This window comes from Camelus dromedarius, chromosome 2, assembly GCF_036321535.1.
Source record: "Camelus dromedarius isolate mCamDro1 chromosome 2, mCamDro1.pat, whole genome shotgun sequence".
Lineage (NCBI taxonomy): Eukaryota > Metazoa > Chordata > Mammalia > Artiodactyla > Camelidae > Camelus > Camelus dromedarius.
The window spans coordinates 58,387,648-58,403,551 of NC_087437.1; the positions used below are offsets into that span (position 1 = coordinate 58,387,648).

The following is a 15,904-nucleotide window of genomic DNA, read 5'->3' on the forward strand; positions in this document are numbered from 1 at the left end:
GCCTTTGCAGATCTACTGGGCCTACCTCCCACCTCCTGAGAAAACAACCACCTCCACATTCATTTGATTTAGGTTTGTTAGCTCTGTGTGTTTGAGCTTTTAAAATCCTGAAAGAGACAAGTGGCCGTTAGTACCTGTTTCGGGTCTGCAGAACCTGGCCAACATCTCGGGGGCACCTTTCATGTAGACATGGAAGTGACTGTCCCCTGCCAGCTGAGCGACCACAGACATCCTCTGCAGGCTGGAGGAAAATGGAAACTGACGCAAGACGGTGATGGCTTCCACGGGGCCCTGTGAGTACACCGAGACAGGGGAGCTTAAGATGCTGTTAAGTAGGATTCAGCAGATGCACACAACAAATAAGCTTGACTCTGCACTGAGCCCAGGGACACCATGAAGTGGTATATTGTCACAGCATTGATATTTTTCTGGCTGTGTTTAAGGCGATTCCCTCATCAAGCTGTCTGGTCTGAAAGACCCTTCCCCTTGGCTGTCTGGAGAAACCCCAATCATCTTCCAGACCAAGCTCACAGGGCACCTCCTCTGGTACTTCTCTCCCAGAAACAGAGTTCACTCCCACCTCTGGACTCCTGCTGTTCTTTCTTCAGCCTTTGTTATAGCACTTGGCACGTCGTATTGCATTTACTTGCACCTCTACTAATTTTTCCATCAGCCCACGTTTTCCTCCAACAGAGCCCAACGTGTCTCGTTTTGAAATCACTTTATCCCTGAGCACCTAGCACAGTGCTCGAGCATACACAAGTACCCTGTGAATGTTTGTTGAGTCAATTAATGGATAAATCCAGGAATCAAGGAATGAGCAAACCAACTATGGACACCATTAGGATAAGCCAAAATAGCAGGAATATAAAAATACATAAAAGTCAGGGGCATTTCACCCGTTTTAAGGGGAAATATTTATATAATTTGAAGAAGCAAATCATACCCGACTGGCTTTTGGTCCTGGTTTTATTATTATGTTTGTATCTGACGTCCCAAATTCGCAGTAGTCCACATTGCAATCTTCCATTACCTGTTTTAAAAGGAAAACATTCATAGCATCACTTCGAGAAAAATACTAAGAAAGAACTACCTCTGATTGGCATGACACTTTAATCTTTTCAGAGCCCTTTTCACATATTTTCTCTTCTAGGCCAATTATCTTAATACCATCCTTGTCCAATTTCTGTTGTGTTGGTTCATATTACGGACCTTATTGTAAAATGTCAAGAAGCCAGAATTATTGTGACCACATTTTAAGTAGTAATTGCTGAAAGAAATGCTAATGACAGCCCACTGGCTCTTCCTAAAAGGCATGTCTAGTAAATGGACGAGGGTTGAAGTGGAATCTACCCTCCAGTGTACCTGAGGGCATGAGCTCTCAGATGACTGAGAACTGAGTCTTGAGATGAGCACAGAACTATTTCTTATGCTCTGTCTATGCTCCTAGCCTAATTGGCTAACTAGAGAGTTACAAGTTAGCTGTTAGCCGATTAGAAAGCGTATTTGACAATAGTTTGTATTCTTTGGATGTTACAACAGTATAAGTTATACCACCTGAGAAACCAATATTAAGCTAAAATATGGGAAAAGCAGTCAGATATGTAAACAGTAGAAGTCAGAAAATAGGAGACAACATCTGGTCTCTGCTCAATCATTTTACTTGTCCAGCCTTGGGGACATCGTATCATTTCTCGAGATCTCGCTTTCTTCTGAAAAATATTCTGACCTCCCTGCTAGTAAACATTCTTAGAGTCTATAAGGACATTTTTCCTCCCCTTTATGTTTAGTGAAAAGCTCCTAACTACCAAAGATATTTAACTGGAGACTTTCTCATCCAGCTTTAAAGTCAGTGAACAATCTCACACTTTTATGCTTTGTTTGGAGTGGATACAACTGTTCTCACAGAGCTAATACTATCGATATTATAGTATTATGCATGAGACCCCAACCTGTACGCCATTTGTACAGATAGATCAAGCCTCCTCCAATGGAGAAGGGGGCACTGTTGGAACCAGGATCAAAGTCACATACAGCAGTAATGACCATGTGCAGCTCACCACGGCGTCAGCACCAATGATGCTGGTGAGGACGTTGCTTATAATCATTACACTGATGCCTCTCCACTACGATCCAAGAAAGTAATTTCTGTTTTGTCTTTATATCAAACACTTCTCCACAGCAAAGTCTTTAATTTTAACTTACTGATATCAGAAATTTCCCCATTTACCAGGTTTCTCCTATTATTACCTTAGCCTCTAGAAAGCTACAGTTTTTGTACAATAAATCTTTCAATTAGCCTTTTTGTGTTCTTCACATCCCTACAATCATTTGTTTTCATTCCTCTACAACTTTGTTGAAATGCTGTCCTATACTTGAAGTGTCATTGTAAGTAGCTTTAGAGCGTGTTTATTTTTTTTTTTTGAGGACAGAACAATGTAATTAATTAACTAACTAATGAATGAATGAATACCCTCCATTGTTTGGGCACTTTCCAATGCACGCAGCCTCTTCGGTTCACACTCTCAATGCTCCATAAATGAGGCGTTATTAGCAAAATGCACAGATGAGGTAATGACTCAGAGTCTTCATTCTGGATTTGGAGTCACGCAGCTGGAGAGTAGTGGAGTCGAGAGGTTTTCCCACTGCGTCACGACAGCCACCAAAATGGGCTTATACCCTTCAAACATCATTCACACTCAGCTCAGGACACTGAACCTGCTGGATTGAGGGACCTCCATTTCGGTGTCGAGACCTTTCCTGTCTATCACAGCCGCTACGAGCCACTTGTGGCTATTTAAATTTAAATTACAATTAATTAAATAATAACATCTAAAATTCAGTTCCTCAGTTGCATACCCACATTTCATGTGTTCTGTAGCCACACGTGGCTAGTGGCTACTGTATTGATCAGTACTGCTTTAGACCAGGATGTCTCTGAGAGTGTTTTGTACCATGTTTTGGCCTGTCAAGGTTTTTGTGGTGAAACAGGTTTAGCAAATGCTGCGTATCATAGCCCCTGGTGAATGTTCACAATGCACCGCAGTAGATTAACGAAATCCCCATAGTCAAGAAATCAACTTAACCTTGTTTAAACAGTGGTTCCCAAATTTATTTGACCATGGAAACTTATTTCATGTTGGTCTCATTAACAAAGTCTTGGTGCAGAGGTTGGGAAATTCAGGTAGGACCAGACCTTCATTTGTATATTGCTGTGAATCTGAGTGTCAACCGAAGTTAGGAAATAAACTCTCAGTATTTCTTTAAGTTTTCCTCATTCAGTTGAACTGAGAAACTGTCACCTTACCCAGGCAGTGCCCTCAAACATCTTGAGGTCCAGTGGGTCTCCCTGGATGGTCCCGTCCAGGAGGATCAGGGAGTGGCAGCTGGCCATGGCTGCACACAGAGGGCCCCACGGCAAAGCCCTGCCCGAGGTAAAGCTGTGGACTTCCTGGAAACTGGTAGGGAAGGTAATCAGTAAGTTAAGATCTTCAACAAACTCATTTTGCACACCTTTCCCCTTAAATCTTACTGACACAAGCTTAACCTAACCGCTGTGCTCAAAACCTTTCACCGTTCCCCATGCCCTGTATGATAAAGTCTGAGTACTTGGGTACAGTCACAGGGACTTTTGCCAGGTTACCGGCAGTCAGCCCGGGGGTGGCAGTCGTGAGGGAAGGCGCATTGTGGGAAGGCTCACAGCTGACACCTGCAAACTGCAGAGCTGCTTCTAGAAAGCCACACAACCCAGGCCAAGTGTCTCCAGGTGAATGGGGTAACCAGGATGGGAAGGAAGCCTACTTGCTGGTTCCTTTCTCCTTCAAGCAGAGCACGCGTGGACTCTGAAATGGTTCTCACTACTCGGCCCTTTGGCCTTTGTGCCTATTGCCTGAAACTCCCAGCATGGATATCCAGCAACTAAAACTCACTGCTCTCTTTGACTGTAGACTGGCTTGGCTTGACTTCTATCCTCCCATCTTAAAGCTGAATAATAACTATGTCTAGCTGTTTCTACTTCCCCCAAACTTTCAGAGTACTAGGGGCAAGGGAGGGAGAGAAGGGGTGGAAATTGCAAACCTCTCTTTCCCCTTTCAATGCTCTGGCCACTGGCCGCCCTGGACAAAGGCCTGAGCTGGGCATTGGAGCAGCCTGGAGCAGTGGCACATGGACAGGGCTAGAGCCCAGGCAGTGTATCGACCCCCGGCCCAGGTGTCTTCTGCTCCGTCTCACTGCCTGACTGCTGTTCCCTTGTGCCAGTGCTGCACCCGGCCCCGTCACCATCCTGGGAGGCCCCTGCATGACCCCTTCAATGACAGCAGCCTCGGCCACTGTCTGGAGCCCAGGCGGGCTACCCAGAACTTAAGAGCAGAGGCTTCTCCACTTGGACTGAGAAGACAGGTCCCGGCCCCGCAGAGAAGAGAGTTCAGGGGTCCTCTCTGCAGACAAGCCCTCCCTCCCGTCTCTAGCTCTGTTCTGGGGGAGCACCTATGTGATTGCCCTCTCCCCTCCCTAGTGCCAACTTTTAAACCAAATTAGTAAAAATTCTAGCCTTATCCCCTTCAGAACCTCTCAAGTGCTCTCTCCTTCAGATTGGTTTTCCTGGATCCATTCATTTTCAAAATTAGTCTCTACCTTTTATCCACTATGTTATAAAAATCAGGACTGCGTTTTCTATCACATAGGACTTTTCATATCAAACTCAGGACTTGTTTTAGATGAAGCGATCATTATAATGTCTTCTCCTCTATTCTGATTTCCATGCCATAACTGCAAACTTTTCCTCTGTACGTTGAAGGTGAGTGCATCTGCACCTCCAATCCCACTAGACTGTGAACCCCACGAGGGGGGAGATGGACTTCTTCCTCTCTGGATCTCCCACCTCACAAGACACCCAGGAAGTCTGTGCAGTTTTGAATTAAGCACAGTCTTGATTTCACTCTTTGCTTCTCTGTTTTATTCATTCAACTCCCTAATCATCCACTGTATTCAATTCCATTTTTCATGTGAAGTTTGAAGACCTACTTTCCCTGTTTGATTCTGAACTTAGAACTCATTTAATTTCACAAGTTAGACTAATGGGGAGCTGGTACCAGCCAATTATTATATATATTTTATGTGAGATTCATCCCTCAACACTGGAAGGGTGGGTTAGAATGTCACCAAAATAGCCCCACCAATCACACATTTCCATCTTCACTGAAGTGCCTACCAGTTGTTAGCAGTAGGGACAGTCCCCCAGAGGTCCAGTCCATCTTCCGTAAGAGTACCAGTCTGGAAAAAATTAACATTGGTTTTAGCATAAGATTCAGAGCTTTTAATTATATGATGATTTACACAAAACCCCAGCTCCCAACAAATTAAAGTACATCTAATTGTCCCAAACCCTTATTTTTTTTACATCAAATGTTTATTTTATTTTTTCTATTTTATTTTTATTGAAGCATAATTAATATACAATATCATGAAATTACAGGTGCACAATATAATGATTCAGCATTTTTAGAGGTAATGCTCCCTTTGTAGATAAAATATTAACTTATTAAATATTTGTAAGCGTCTAATTTTGAATCAGAGAAGAGAGCCTGAAAGAGAGATTGAGGAGGTGACAAATGATTCCCAAAGGACCATGTTGAAAATCAGGTGAGTCAAGCTCTCAATTATTACAAAATGTAGGGTTTTTTTTTTTTTATTTTTTTTATTGTTGTGACTGTTGCTGTTGCTAAATGAGAAAGTTTCAGTGAATAGAAAGCCAACAAGAACCAGCTCGAGTTTGACTTTTCAGTTGGCACCTGCTGTCTGTCTAAAGCCGAGCTGGAAATTTCTTTGTCTTTCTTTTCAAGACTATTTCATTCACAGTCTGCCAGCTGGTTCACACCTATTTCCTACAAATATGGGTGACATGGTGACTGTCCAGATTGATAACAAAAACAAAATGTTGATAAAGGGCTTTGAGACTCTAGAGAGAAATGAAGTGCTAACATAACTATTAATTAACGCCCATGGGTGAGTTTACTGTTAGATCAAGAGGAAAATGGTTGGGAGATCTGATTTGCTGTATTATGGGCAAGTATTTGTCAGATAGTGTAACAGAGAAAGCAAAATGGAATTGAGGACTAACCTAGCACCTTCCGTCTGCTCATTGCCTCACAGTCGATCACTAATTACAGACCCCGGTGTCTGTAGGCAGTAGGCTAATAGCATTAGGCCTGCTTAACACCCAGCTCCAGAGTAAGGAGGTAGCCCAGCTGCCCCAGCACCATCAAGGCAGAGCAGAGCATCTCCATGCACGAGGGAACATCCTTTTAACACTGACATCCAGGTCTGTGACACTATTTTTCTTTAAAGTCATCTCTGTGTAAGACACTGAAATTTCCAGTTTTCTATCAAATGGTATCTCCTACCATGACAGCACATCACATTAGCATAATGCTTGCGGTGAAGTGCTCACAACGCTCTCGCTCTTACAGCTGAGTAATTAGGATAGAGATATCCTCAGATTAGAGGTGAAATGAGAGTCCTTGGGGTCCAGGGGCCTGCAGGTTGGAGAGGAAGAACCAGAATCCAGCCTGTCTGGAGCTGTCCTCCAGATGGCAAATGTTATATAAATTCTGCAAAGCATATTGAAAGACAAAGCCCCCAGTGGGCTTCTGGATTAAGGAAGTAAGGAATCTTGCTTTCTTAATTCATTCGGCCTTCATGGGGAGCTAACATGCTTTGTGTGAGTTATTCCTTGAAGAATAACAACAGGAAAAAAAAACCAAACAAACAACAAACAAAAAAGACTATCTGCTTCATTTCCCTTCTGTATTTTATAAGGGCCCTCATCTGTGTGTTTAGATTCTAAATGCTCTTGAATTGTTCCACTTCAAAAACAGTTAGCAACTTAATCCAAACTGGAATGTTTTCCTGATGATCAGATTACACTTTTAAACATCAGTATCTTGAACATGAAAACAGAGATGATACTGCAGCAAAACAGATATAGGACCATGTTATTTCTTTACATGAAAATGACCCTGATATAGTAAAACTAGCCATAATGGGAGAAAAAAAACCCCTAAATTATAGTTGCTGTTCTAAATGGAATAAGACAGAAAAAGAACACTTCTTAGCATACATACTAGCCCAGTCTTGGGCTGAACTGAATAAAAAAGAAAGAGAAAACTTGTTTTAGTGAACTTATAACAAACCAATGTAAACTAGAAATAGATGGGAACAAATGTATTCAAAAAGTCTGTGGTGAGTATCTTCTAAATTGAAATAATACTAGATGGAAATTCAATTAGTTGTAGAGTGCTTGATTCCAACATTGTATTGGTAGTTTTATAATATGAAAGACAGAAAAAAAACTTAGAGGTGATTGTAGTTCAACCTTCTTAGCTTCAAAAGTCACACAGAAACTTAGTGTCAAATTCAGGATTAGATGTCTCATTTTCCTGATTCCCAATCAAGAGATCTTTGCACAATCAAAACTACAATGAGGTCTCACCTCACATCAGTCAGAATGGTCATCATTAAAAAGTCTGCAAATGATAAATGCTGGAGACTGTGTGGAGAAAATGGGACCCTTCTACACTGTTTGTGAGAATGTAATTTGGTGCAGCCACTATGGAAAACAGTATAGAGATTCCTTGAAAAATTAAAAATGGTCTTACCATATGACCCAGCAATCCCACTCCTAGGTGGATAATAATCTGGATGGAGCTCTAATTCAAAAAGATACATGCACCCTAAGGTTCATAGCAGCACTATTTACAATAGCCAAGACATGGAAGCAATCTAAATGTCTATCAACAGATGACTGGATAAAGAAGTTGTGGTATACACGTACAATGGAATATTACTCGGCCATAAAAAAGAATGAAAAATGCCATTTACAGCAACATGGATGGACCTAGAGATTATCATACTAAGTGAAGTAAGCCAGAAAGAGAAAGAAAAATACCATATGATATCACTTATATGTGAAATCTTAAAAAATGACACAAATGAACATATTTACAAAACAGAAATAGACTCACAGACATAGAAAACAAACTTACGGTTACCCAGAGGAAAAGGGAGGGAGATAAATTGGAAGCTTGGGATTTGAAGATATTAACTACTATACAGAAAACAGAGAAACAACAAGGTCCTACTGTACAGCACAAGGAACTATGTTCAATATCTTGTAGTAACCTATAATGAAAAAGAGTGTATATATATATATATATGTCTGTGTATAACTGAATCACTATGATGTACACCAGAGACTAACACAATATTTTAATTTGACTATACTTCAATTTAAAAAAATGTTCTTTGCACAATAATATGCCATCAGGCTTTATAGCATTCGGCCAAGCCTGCTGATGTGCAGTCCCTGACACAGTCGAACAAAGGAGCACATGAGGATGTGGAGAGAAAGCTTTATACAGGAAGTAAGATGAACACTTCCAGAAAAATTAGTTTTAGAAACAGATGCATATGTAATGAACATATTTTATAAATCTCCCTCTGGTATCCTAGACACTGGTGAGGCTGCTGGGTAAGTGATGGGAATCCCTATTAGGGGCTGATCTCTGGCCCTGCATCTAAAAGGAGGCTACTTTTAAGTTAACTCTGATGGTTTCTTTGCCAAAGGAAACTGAACAAGAACTGAAGTGATGTAGAGCTATGCCCCTTCCACCTGGGGACCAAGACATGTCATGTCTGCTCATGGTGTCTCTCCAGCATGTCCTGGGCTCTCCATCCCTGCCCTCCTTGTGTAGGAAAATGAGCCATTTCTTCTGTTGTCCCCAGGTGGCCTCCTGACTTAGTGAGACAGGAGGGAAGGGGCCAGGGCACAACCACTGAAGGAATGGCACAGTGATTGAGGACAAACTGGTTAGAACCAAGATGGTGGAAGATTTGGCTTCCAGTAGACCTTGAGCCTCATGGCACACTCACAGACGCCATGACAGTTCCTTGGCTGACCATAAAAGGTCCAAAAGTGGGTGGGGGCCCAATTCCTGGAAATCCCCCCCCCCAAATTGTTGGAATAATTCTCCTACTCATTAGCATATGAAATTAGCAAGCCCATAAAAACTAACAACCCCATACCTGGCGGTTGCTCTCTCTCTTGCCTTCTGAGATGGCCCACACTCTGTCTATGGAGTACTTATCTCCCTGACTTTTCTTTACTATGCTTTGTTCTTGAATTCTTTCTTGTACGAGGCAAGAACCCATTTTCTGGCAGCATTAGTCCTAGCTCTCTCTCATCCCTTCTCACAAGTTTCGCAAATGGAATAAATAAAACAAACCAAGAGAGATGCCACTGATCTTAAAAAATCAAAAGGGCTCCCATTCTCCACCCCTTAGCTTGGCACATCAGACCCGCAGCAGTTGACTCCTCCCAAACAGCTGCATCCCTTCCAAGCAGCTGCATTCTCACTATCCATGGTCCCAGTCACCACATGCTGCAGCCCTCACTTCCCTGTTTTCTGAGCTGCTCGCCGCTGAGGCTGGGCCCATTCTGTCTGACAATCAAAGCCACAGCTCAAAGGGGACATCCCACCTGTGGCAGGTAACTGCACCCAACATTTGGCTCATCTCTTTCAGTACGCATCTCTCTGCGTTTTCTTTGTCTACACTTCCCTTCTGGCTGCTTCTTCAGCTAGACCATGAGCTTCTCAAAAGCTAGGAATGTCTCGTGAATGGGGCTCTCTGCCGAGGTGGGTTAACCAAAAAGTGGCAAAGCCTTTATCAATTATTTGCATGCAAATGAACTGAAGACACGGAGAAACCAGGTCGGGTCCACTGCATTAGAGCCAGTAAACTGGGTGCCTGAGGTGAGGGCGGGATGGAAGCTGAGATGGCTGACAGACACTGTATATCCCCTCCAGGTCCCCAACAGGAAAGCCACAGGGAGAGGTCTCGGGACTGTTCTGCAGCAGCTGTCCCCCACCCCCCACCCCCCAAACACATTTCTCCTCTGCCACCTTTCCAAGGCCCTAAGCACAGACAACCTGCCCTAGTCCTGAATCCTAATACCCTGGGAAGCAAAAGAGGAAAGAGGATCCAGAGTGTGTAAACATGCATCCTGGTCCACTCCCTCCTTTTCCTTAAAAGAAGCAGCAGAGGAGAAAGGAAGATGCTCACTTAAGCTCTGGACAAAGTGTTTCAGGGAACAGAAGTGTTCCTCATATTTTTTGCCAGAAAAAGCCAGTTAGTCATAAAAGTTATGACATTATGAGATGGTTTTGAAACCTGAAACAGGCACAAAAATATTAAATTTCACGGAGAAGAAATTCATGACGTGATGGCTAAACTACTTCCTTAGGACTTGGGTAAGTGGAAGCGTGATCTAGAACATGATCTCCTACTAGCTCACTTGGTGACCTTCTCTGGCCTCAGTGTTCCCATCTGTAAAATGGGGGTGCTGGACTGGACAGTTTCTGAGGCCCTTCCCAACTCGGTTGTGTCTTGAAAGTTGGTGACCTCCAACCTGGAAAGTTGAGCTCATACTTTGTCAAAGCACACGAGGTTGATTTGTCCACACATGTTGATTCTCTGCGGGGAGATACAGAAGATTTTCTTTTTTCTCATCCTCTTTTGTGCGTACACGATGCCTGTGGTCAGGGCAGCGGGCAACACAGCAGGGACAGTCACGGTCAGAAGGAGCAGGGCCATGGCTGCAGTATCTCTTTGAGAGACCTAGGGAGGGGAGGGATGTGCAGGTTAGCCTGCTCAGTGTTCCTGCTTCCCAGATGAAATTGGCCTCAAATTCCAGCCCCACTGGCTTTGACATTCTGCCTCGCTCTGTCCAGGCTCCATTCTACCATCACCAGTGTGCCCTGGCCTCCTCTGCCCTTCTTGCCTTTAAAAATGCTCCCTGAGGGCTTATTTCAGGTTGAAATGACTACCCAGAGCTCAAGTTTGAGCATGAACATTACCTAGAAATTCTTATGACTGTGTTTTTGCCTCCTTTCCTCAGCACACATACCATCTCTGATGTCATTAAGTTGGGCATTGAAAATAGGTCACTCAGCCCCAGTTTCATACCTGTGTTTAGATCTTTTTATTTATAATGTTTTATTCCTCCCGATAAGCCCACACTGCTAAGATCCCAGCATGTTTTGTGGAAGAGACTACACAATTCATAACAGAATCAGACTCTCAGGGCCAGAAAGGACCTCAGAGGTCATTGGTGACCACCCTTTCCTCTACAGCTATCACAACTCTTAAGAGAGATATCCAAATAAAACCGGAAAGCCTGAAATTTAAAAAGGGAAGTGGGGATTCATACAGTACACAGCTCTGTAAAAGTAGACATTTAATTTCATCTCAGAAGCTAACAAGAACACAGGGAAACTCACTGACTGCATGGTGTGTCCAAAGGTAAGCCATGGACAATGTACACACTCAAATACTTCAACACTCTCCAATAGTCCAGACTTCTAGGCAAGGCATTCAAGGTCCCCTTCAATCTGGTCTACTCCTACTTTGCTAGACTCATCTCTTAATTGCTTTCTGGTTCCAGAATACCTCTGTAATGCTTTTCTTCCTTTGCATTTTGCTCATTCAAATTAGTATATCCTTCCTGCTCTCTGATACAACTGACTAAATCCTCCCCATCAAATCAGGCTTGAGACATGTGTGTTTCCTCTGAGGCTGGTTGGACTAGGATCTCACAAATGCCACAAATGCAGTAAACTCTCACGACTACCCAAGTGGTGAAAGAAAGCTATGCTATTAAAAGCCTTACCCCTAGTACTTACTCCATGGTACACGTATACACCAAGGGCATAGAAAAAACCCATGACTCCAAGGCAGGCCAGGAACACTATGAACTTGAAGGCATCACTGTATAATTTGAAGTTCAGAGGCCGGGGGTAGAGGATGGATCTCACCAAGTCCCCTTTGGCTGTATTGTAACCTACATGAACATAATCATACGTAGAGTAAGGTCCTTCAATACAGTTTCCCTTAAAACCAAAAAAAAAAAAAAAAAAGGTTTGCATTGAATTAAGAATTCGTTAATAGGATCACTTGAATATGGAATTCAGAAACAGCATTGCTGTTACCTAACAGTGTATTTATGTTTATTGTTCTTACAGGTTGCTAGGAACAATAAATTGTGTTCACTTGGCCCTGCTCGATTTCTCTTGCTTTGGGAGTCAGTGGTCCAGCGGCTCCTATGTAAGTACAGCTCCCCATTCACACATGGGGTTAAGGAAGAGAAGGCTAAGGGGGCTGACAAAGGTAATGACCAGAAAAGACGAGTTGCTGAGAGAAGAAGACTTTAGAGCACAAATATGTGTTGAAAATAACAGAAAATTAAGAGAAAAATAAAGCACAAGGCAAGTAATCTTACATGCCTCTGATCATAGCATCCTAATGCTCAAAAGCTTCCAGATCCCACACGTTTTAGAACCAAGTTCAAATTTCTAGGCATGGCATTTGGGGTCCCTTTCTATTTGATGTACTCTTGCCTCTCTAGACCTATCTCTTAACTGCTGACTGGTCCCAGAAGACCACCAGGGATTCTTCCCTTTGTGTTTTGCAGACACAAGTTAGCATATCTTTCCAGCTTTCTGATAGGATTGGCTAAATCCTTTCCATTCTATCGGGCTTGGCTCAAAATGCCAACTCTTTAAATAAGTGTTTCCAGAATTTTGCTCCCATACTTCATACCCAAAATAATTGCTTCCACTCTCTGGAGTCCCTGTAACACTTGGTCACATGACGTCTCTCACTGCCCCGTGTTTTCGTTAGCTATAAATCCATCTGTCTCTTGCGCCAGACCATAATCTTCTTTAAGGGTGAGGTATCTCACAAATTTTTTTTCTTTAGCTCTCTGTGCATAACACTTAGTGGGTAATCAATGATGTCTAAAATATTGGCAAAAAAGATTCACTACCATATATTCCAGATAAGAGTCAGTACTGTAAGTATAAAATATGCCTTAATCCCACTGCTTGGTGAACATCTGGTCTCCACAACATGGCTTTGCAGGCTTTGGAGAAAAGGAGGGGAGTTTCCTCTAACCTGTTGCCCTAGCATTTTACCTGCTCAGGTCAGGGGTTCCCATGCTCTCTACCCTTTAGCTTCTGCTTAGGCAGCAGTTTGAGGGATGTTCTCATGCCCACTTTTTGAGCATTAAAAAAAACAAAACCCTTGATATATTTAATTTTAAAAAACCAGGTAGATCAACTGAATAATACACTAAACTAAAACATAGAGATATCAAATGATGTGTTTTGCATCAGTGAATATGTGGTGTGGCAGAAGCACAGGTCAAGGGTGAATACAGAGAGCGGGGCCCAGACCACAGAAGGTGTTAATCATGTATTGTCATGTGAAAGAGTGGGACTAAAATTGGTAGTCTTGAAAAGTTTTTGATCATGGTGTTTATGAATTGCTCCAAACTATGTTTTAGAAGTGTGATTTGATGATTGATTGGGGATAGGTTAGAGAAAGGTTAAAAACATAGTAATGGTGAAACATATTTGAGGTGAAGGGAAACAGTCAAACGAATATCTGTGTTGTAATAGTTTGGGCACCAATGATGACGGCCTGGATAAAACACCAACCATGGGGATGAAAGAGAGGGAGAAGGTATCTGCAGAATCTCCAGGATGTGGTCCCCTATTTGGTATGGGAGGAAGCGAGGAGTTAAAGATGATATGAAGAGGCTAGCAAGATGGTGATGCTGTCAACAGAGAGCAGCAACAGAGGAAGGCGAGCTCCCTTTTAGATGTCTTGACTTTGAAGCATCTGTAGGACATGCAGGCATCCAGCAGGCATCCAGCAAAAACCTTGAAATAACAGTCCAGTAAACACCTCTTTGAAAGGAAAAAGTCCTCAAGTAACAGTGACTGAAACTTTTCTTGGTAATCACTTAGACAGGGTGCAGAGGGAAAAGAAAAGAAGCTGATGGACGCACACCAGAAAGCCTCCGTGAACATCGTTTTGGCTTTGAGGAAGTGTACTTCATCCTTCATACCCTTCATCATAGACAAGGGTATTAACAATGAACCCTTAAGTTGGAAACGGTGGCAATTTAGAACAATAAGGGTCTGATAAACCAGAATGTGACAAACTCCATAATCTGAAACAAGGTTTTCCTAGTCCAGCTCCCCCACCTCTAATCTTGAACCAAACTTACAAAAGTGGAATCTACTAACCTGTCTGCAAAACAACTGCTCTTACTGGCCCCTGCCCAGAGGGCTTGACCTGGATGACTTCTGTTCCGCAGAAAAGCACGTGTTTCCGATAGTCCTCCAAGCTGTGGGATTTCCAGGCAGTGCTGTTCTCCGTGGGGGGCAATGGTGTCTTTGTAACAGGTATACTTTCTCCTACAGAAGATTGTATTTTGTTGATTCTGTATGAACTTCAGGCGTCATTTAGAGCTGGTACTTGGCAGTTTTAAGAAAGGATACAAACCGCAGCTAATCTGGTTGCTAATTCCTATCTGATGAGTCAGATGACTCTTCTGAGGGATGCTGGTGATTCAAACAGTGGTACATGATTATATTTCCAATGTTTATTTAAGATTTGTTTATGTTTTCCACACACGCCCAGTATGGTTTGTTGTTTTTATTTAAAAAGCAGCCCACTTCAGGAAAGAGAGTTATAACTTAATCACTTCCCCCAGGTGTTCTTTAAGCCCAGCATTATTCTAGGCAATGAAGGAGCTACAAAGCATGTGTAGAGTTATTATTTTTTGCCTTTTAGTCACTTATTAATCAGCCCTTTCATCCGTTGATTCAGCAAATATTTTTATGTGCTTATTCCATACCAGGCACTGCTCTAGGTGATGGGACTGTAATAATGAAGACGACAGACGGAAATCCTAACCTCATAAAGCTCAGGGAACCAGGCTAGTACATAGCAGCAAATAATTAACTATTTAAAATACAATATGGAAAAACATATGATACAGTAAATATTTTGGAAGCAGTACCTGGTTATCTGAAGATCTAATCCAAATGGAGGATCAGGAAAGATTTCTTGTACATTTAATAAATGACAACTTGAAAGGAGACTCGGCCCAGCCAGTTCAAGAGGAGGGGAAAGTGTTCTTAGAAGGTCTGAGAGAAAGAGTGTGGTGTGCTCTGGGCATTAAATATAGTTGAGGATGTTTGGGAAAGGAGTCCTGGAGGTACAGAGATGGATGAGAAATGATGCCTTCATGAGATCTATAAAATATTCTTCATGTGGAGGGTGGAAGGAGAGGAAAGTAAATGAATCCTATCAAAGCCCGCTTATATTATCTCATTCTTTTCTCAAAAGTCCTTTAGCTTCCCCATTGCCATTACTAAAAAGACTCGGTCTCTCTTGCTAGATGATCGGAGCCACCACAATCTGAGCATCCATGGCTAATTGCTGTTCGCAGACTCCAGCTCACCTGGGCCACTGGCATATGCTACTACGATGCCCATTCTTTGCCGACATCATTCAATTAGCAAGATAACATTCATATTTCCTATTTGAAAATATTAATTAAATTGATTATAGTAATTTAGGTTTTCTCTCTCCTTCTAGGTGGTAACTGAAGGCAAGGACTTTGACACGTATTACATTTTAGATTAATCATTTTCCTTACTGGTATCTAATAGGTTCAAAATACGTCTTTTTTGCTGGATGCATGGATGAATTAAATAAAAACAATTACCCAGGTTGTTCTGTTTGGTTTTTCAAAGCTAGTCTTCTACGAGGGTGCAGTTTTTATCTCTTCAGGTGAAAGAAACTATAATATTTTTATTAGTGGTCATGAACATGCTTCAGGAAATTCCTCTAGCCAAGCACTGTCGCTAAATCATTTTCTTTAAAACAATTATGATATCCATCCATTGCATGGATTTGTCAGTTGCATTCTAAATGGCTTTGTAAAAGGGATCGAACCTTTTGACAAAATCTCCAAATCATTGTGCCACACTGC

The 15,904-nt window shown here is 42.3% G+C and overlaps 1 protein-coding gene across 1 annotated transcript in view; it reads right to left on the reverse strand.

Annotated features, from left to right (window-relative positions):
* ATP13A5 (ATPase 13A5) overlaps nucleotides 1-15,904 on the reverse strand; it is an 83,451-nt gene that overhangs the window by 39,348 nt on the left and 28,199 nt on the right. The window contains exons 10-16 of the mRNA XM_064476965.1: nucleotides 14,148-14,318; nucleotides 11,739-11,896; nucleotides 10,486-10,674; nucleotides 5,210-5,271; nucleotides 3,308-3,458; nucleotides 947-1,033; nucleotides 135-291 (exon numbers count right to left, since the gene is read on the reverse strand). Of these exons, the coding sequence (XP_064333035.1) occupies nucleotides 135-291; nucleotides 947-1,033; nucleotides 3,308-3,458; nucleotides 5,210-5,271; nucleotides 10,486-10,674; nucleotides 11,739-11,896; nucleotides 14,148-14,318 (975 nt within the window). The remainder of the gene's footprint in view (nucleotides 1-134; nucleotides 292-946; nucleotides 1,034-3,307; nucleotides 3,459-5,209; nucleotides 5,272-10,485; nucleotides 10,675-11,738; nucleotides 11,897-14,147; nucleotides 14,319-15,904) is intronic.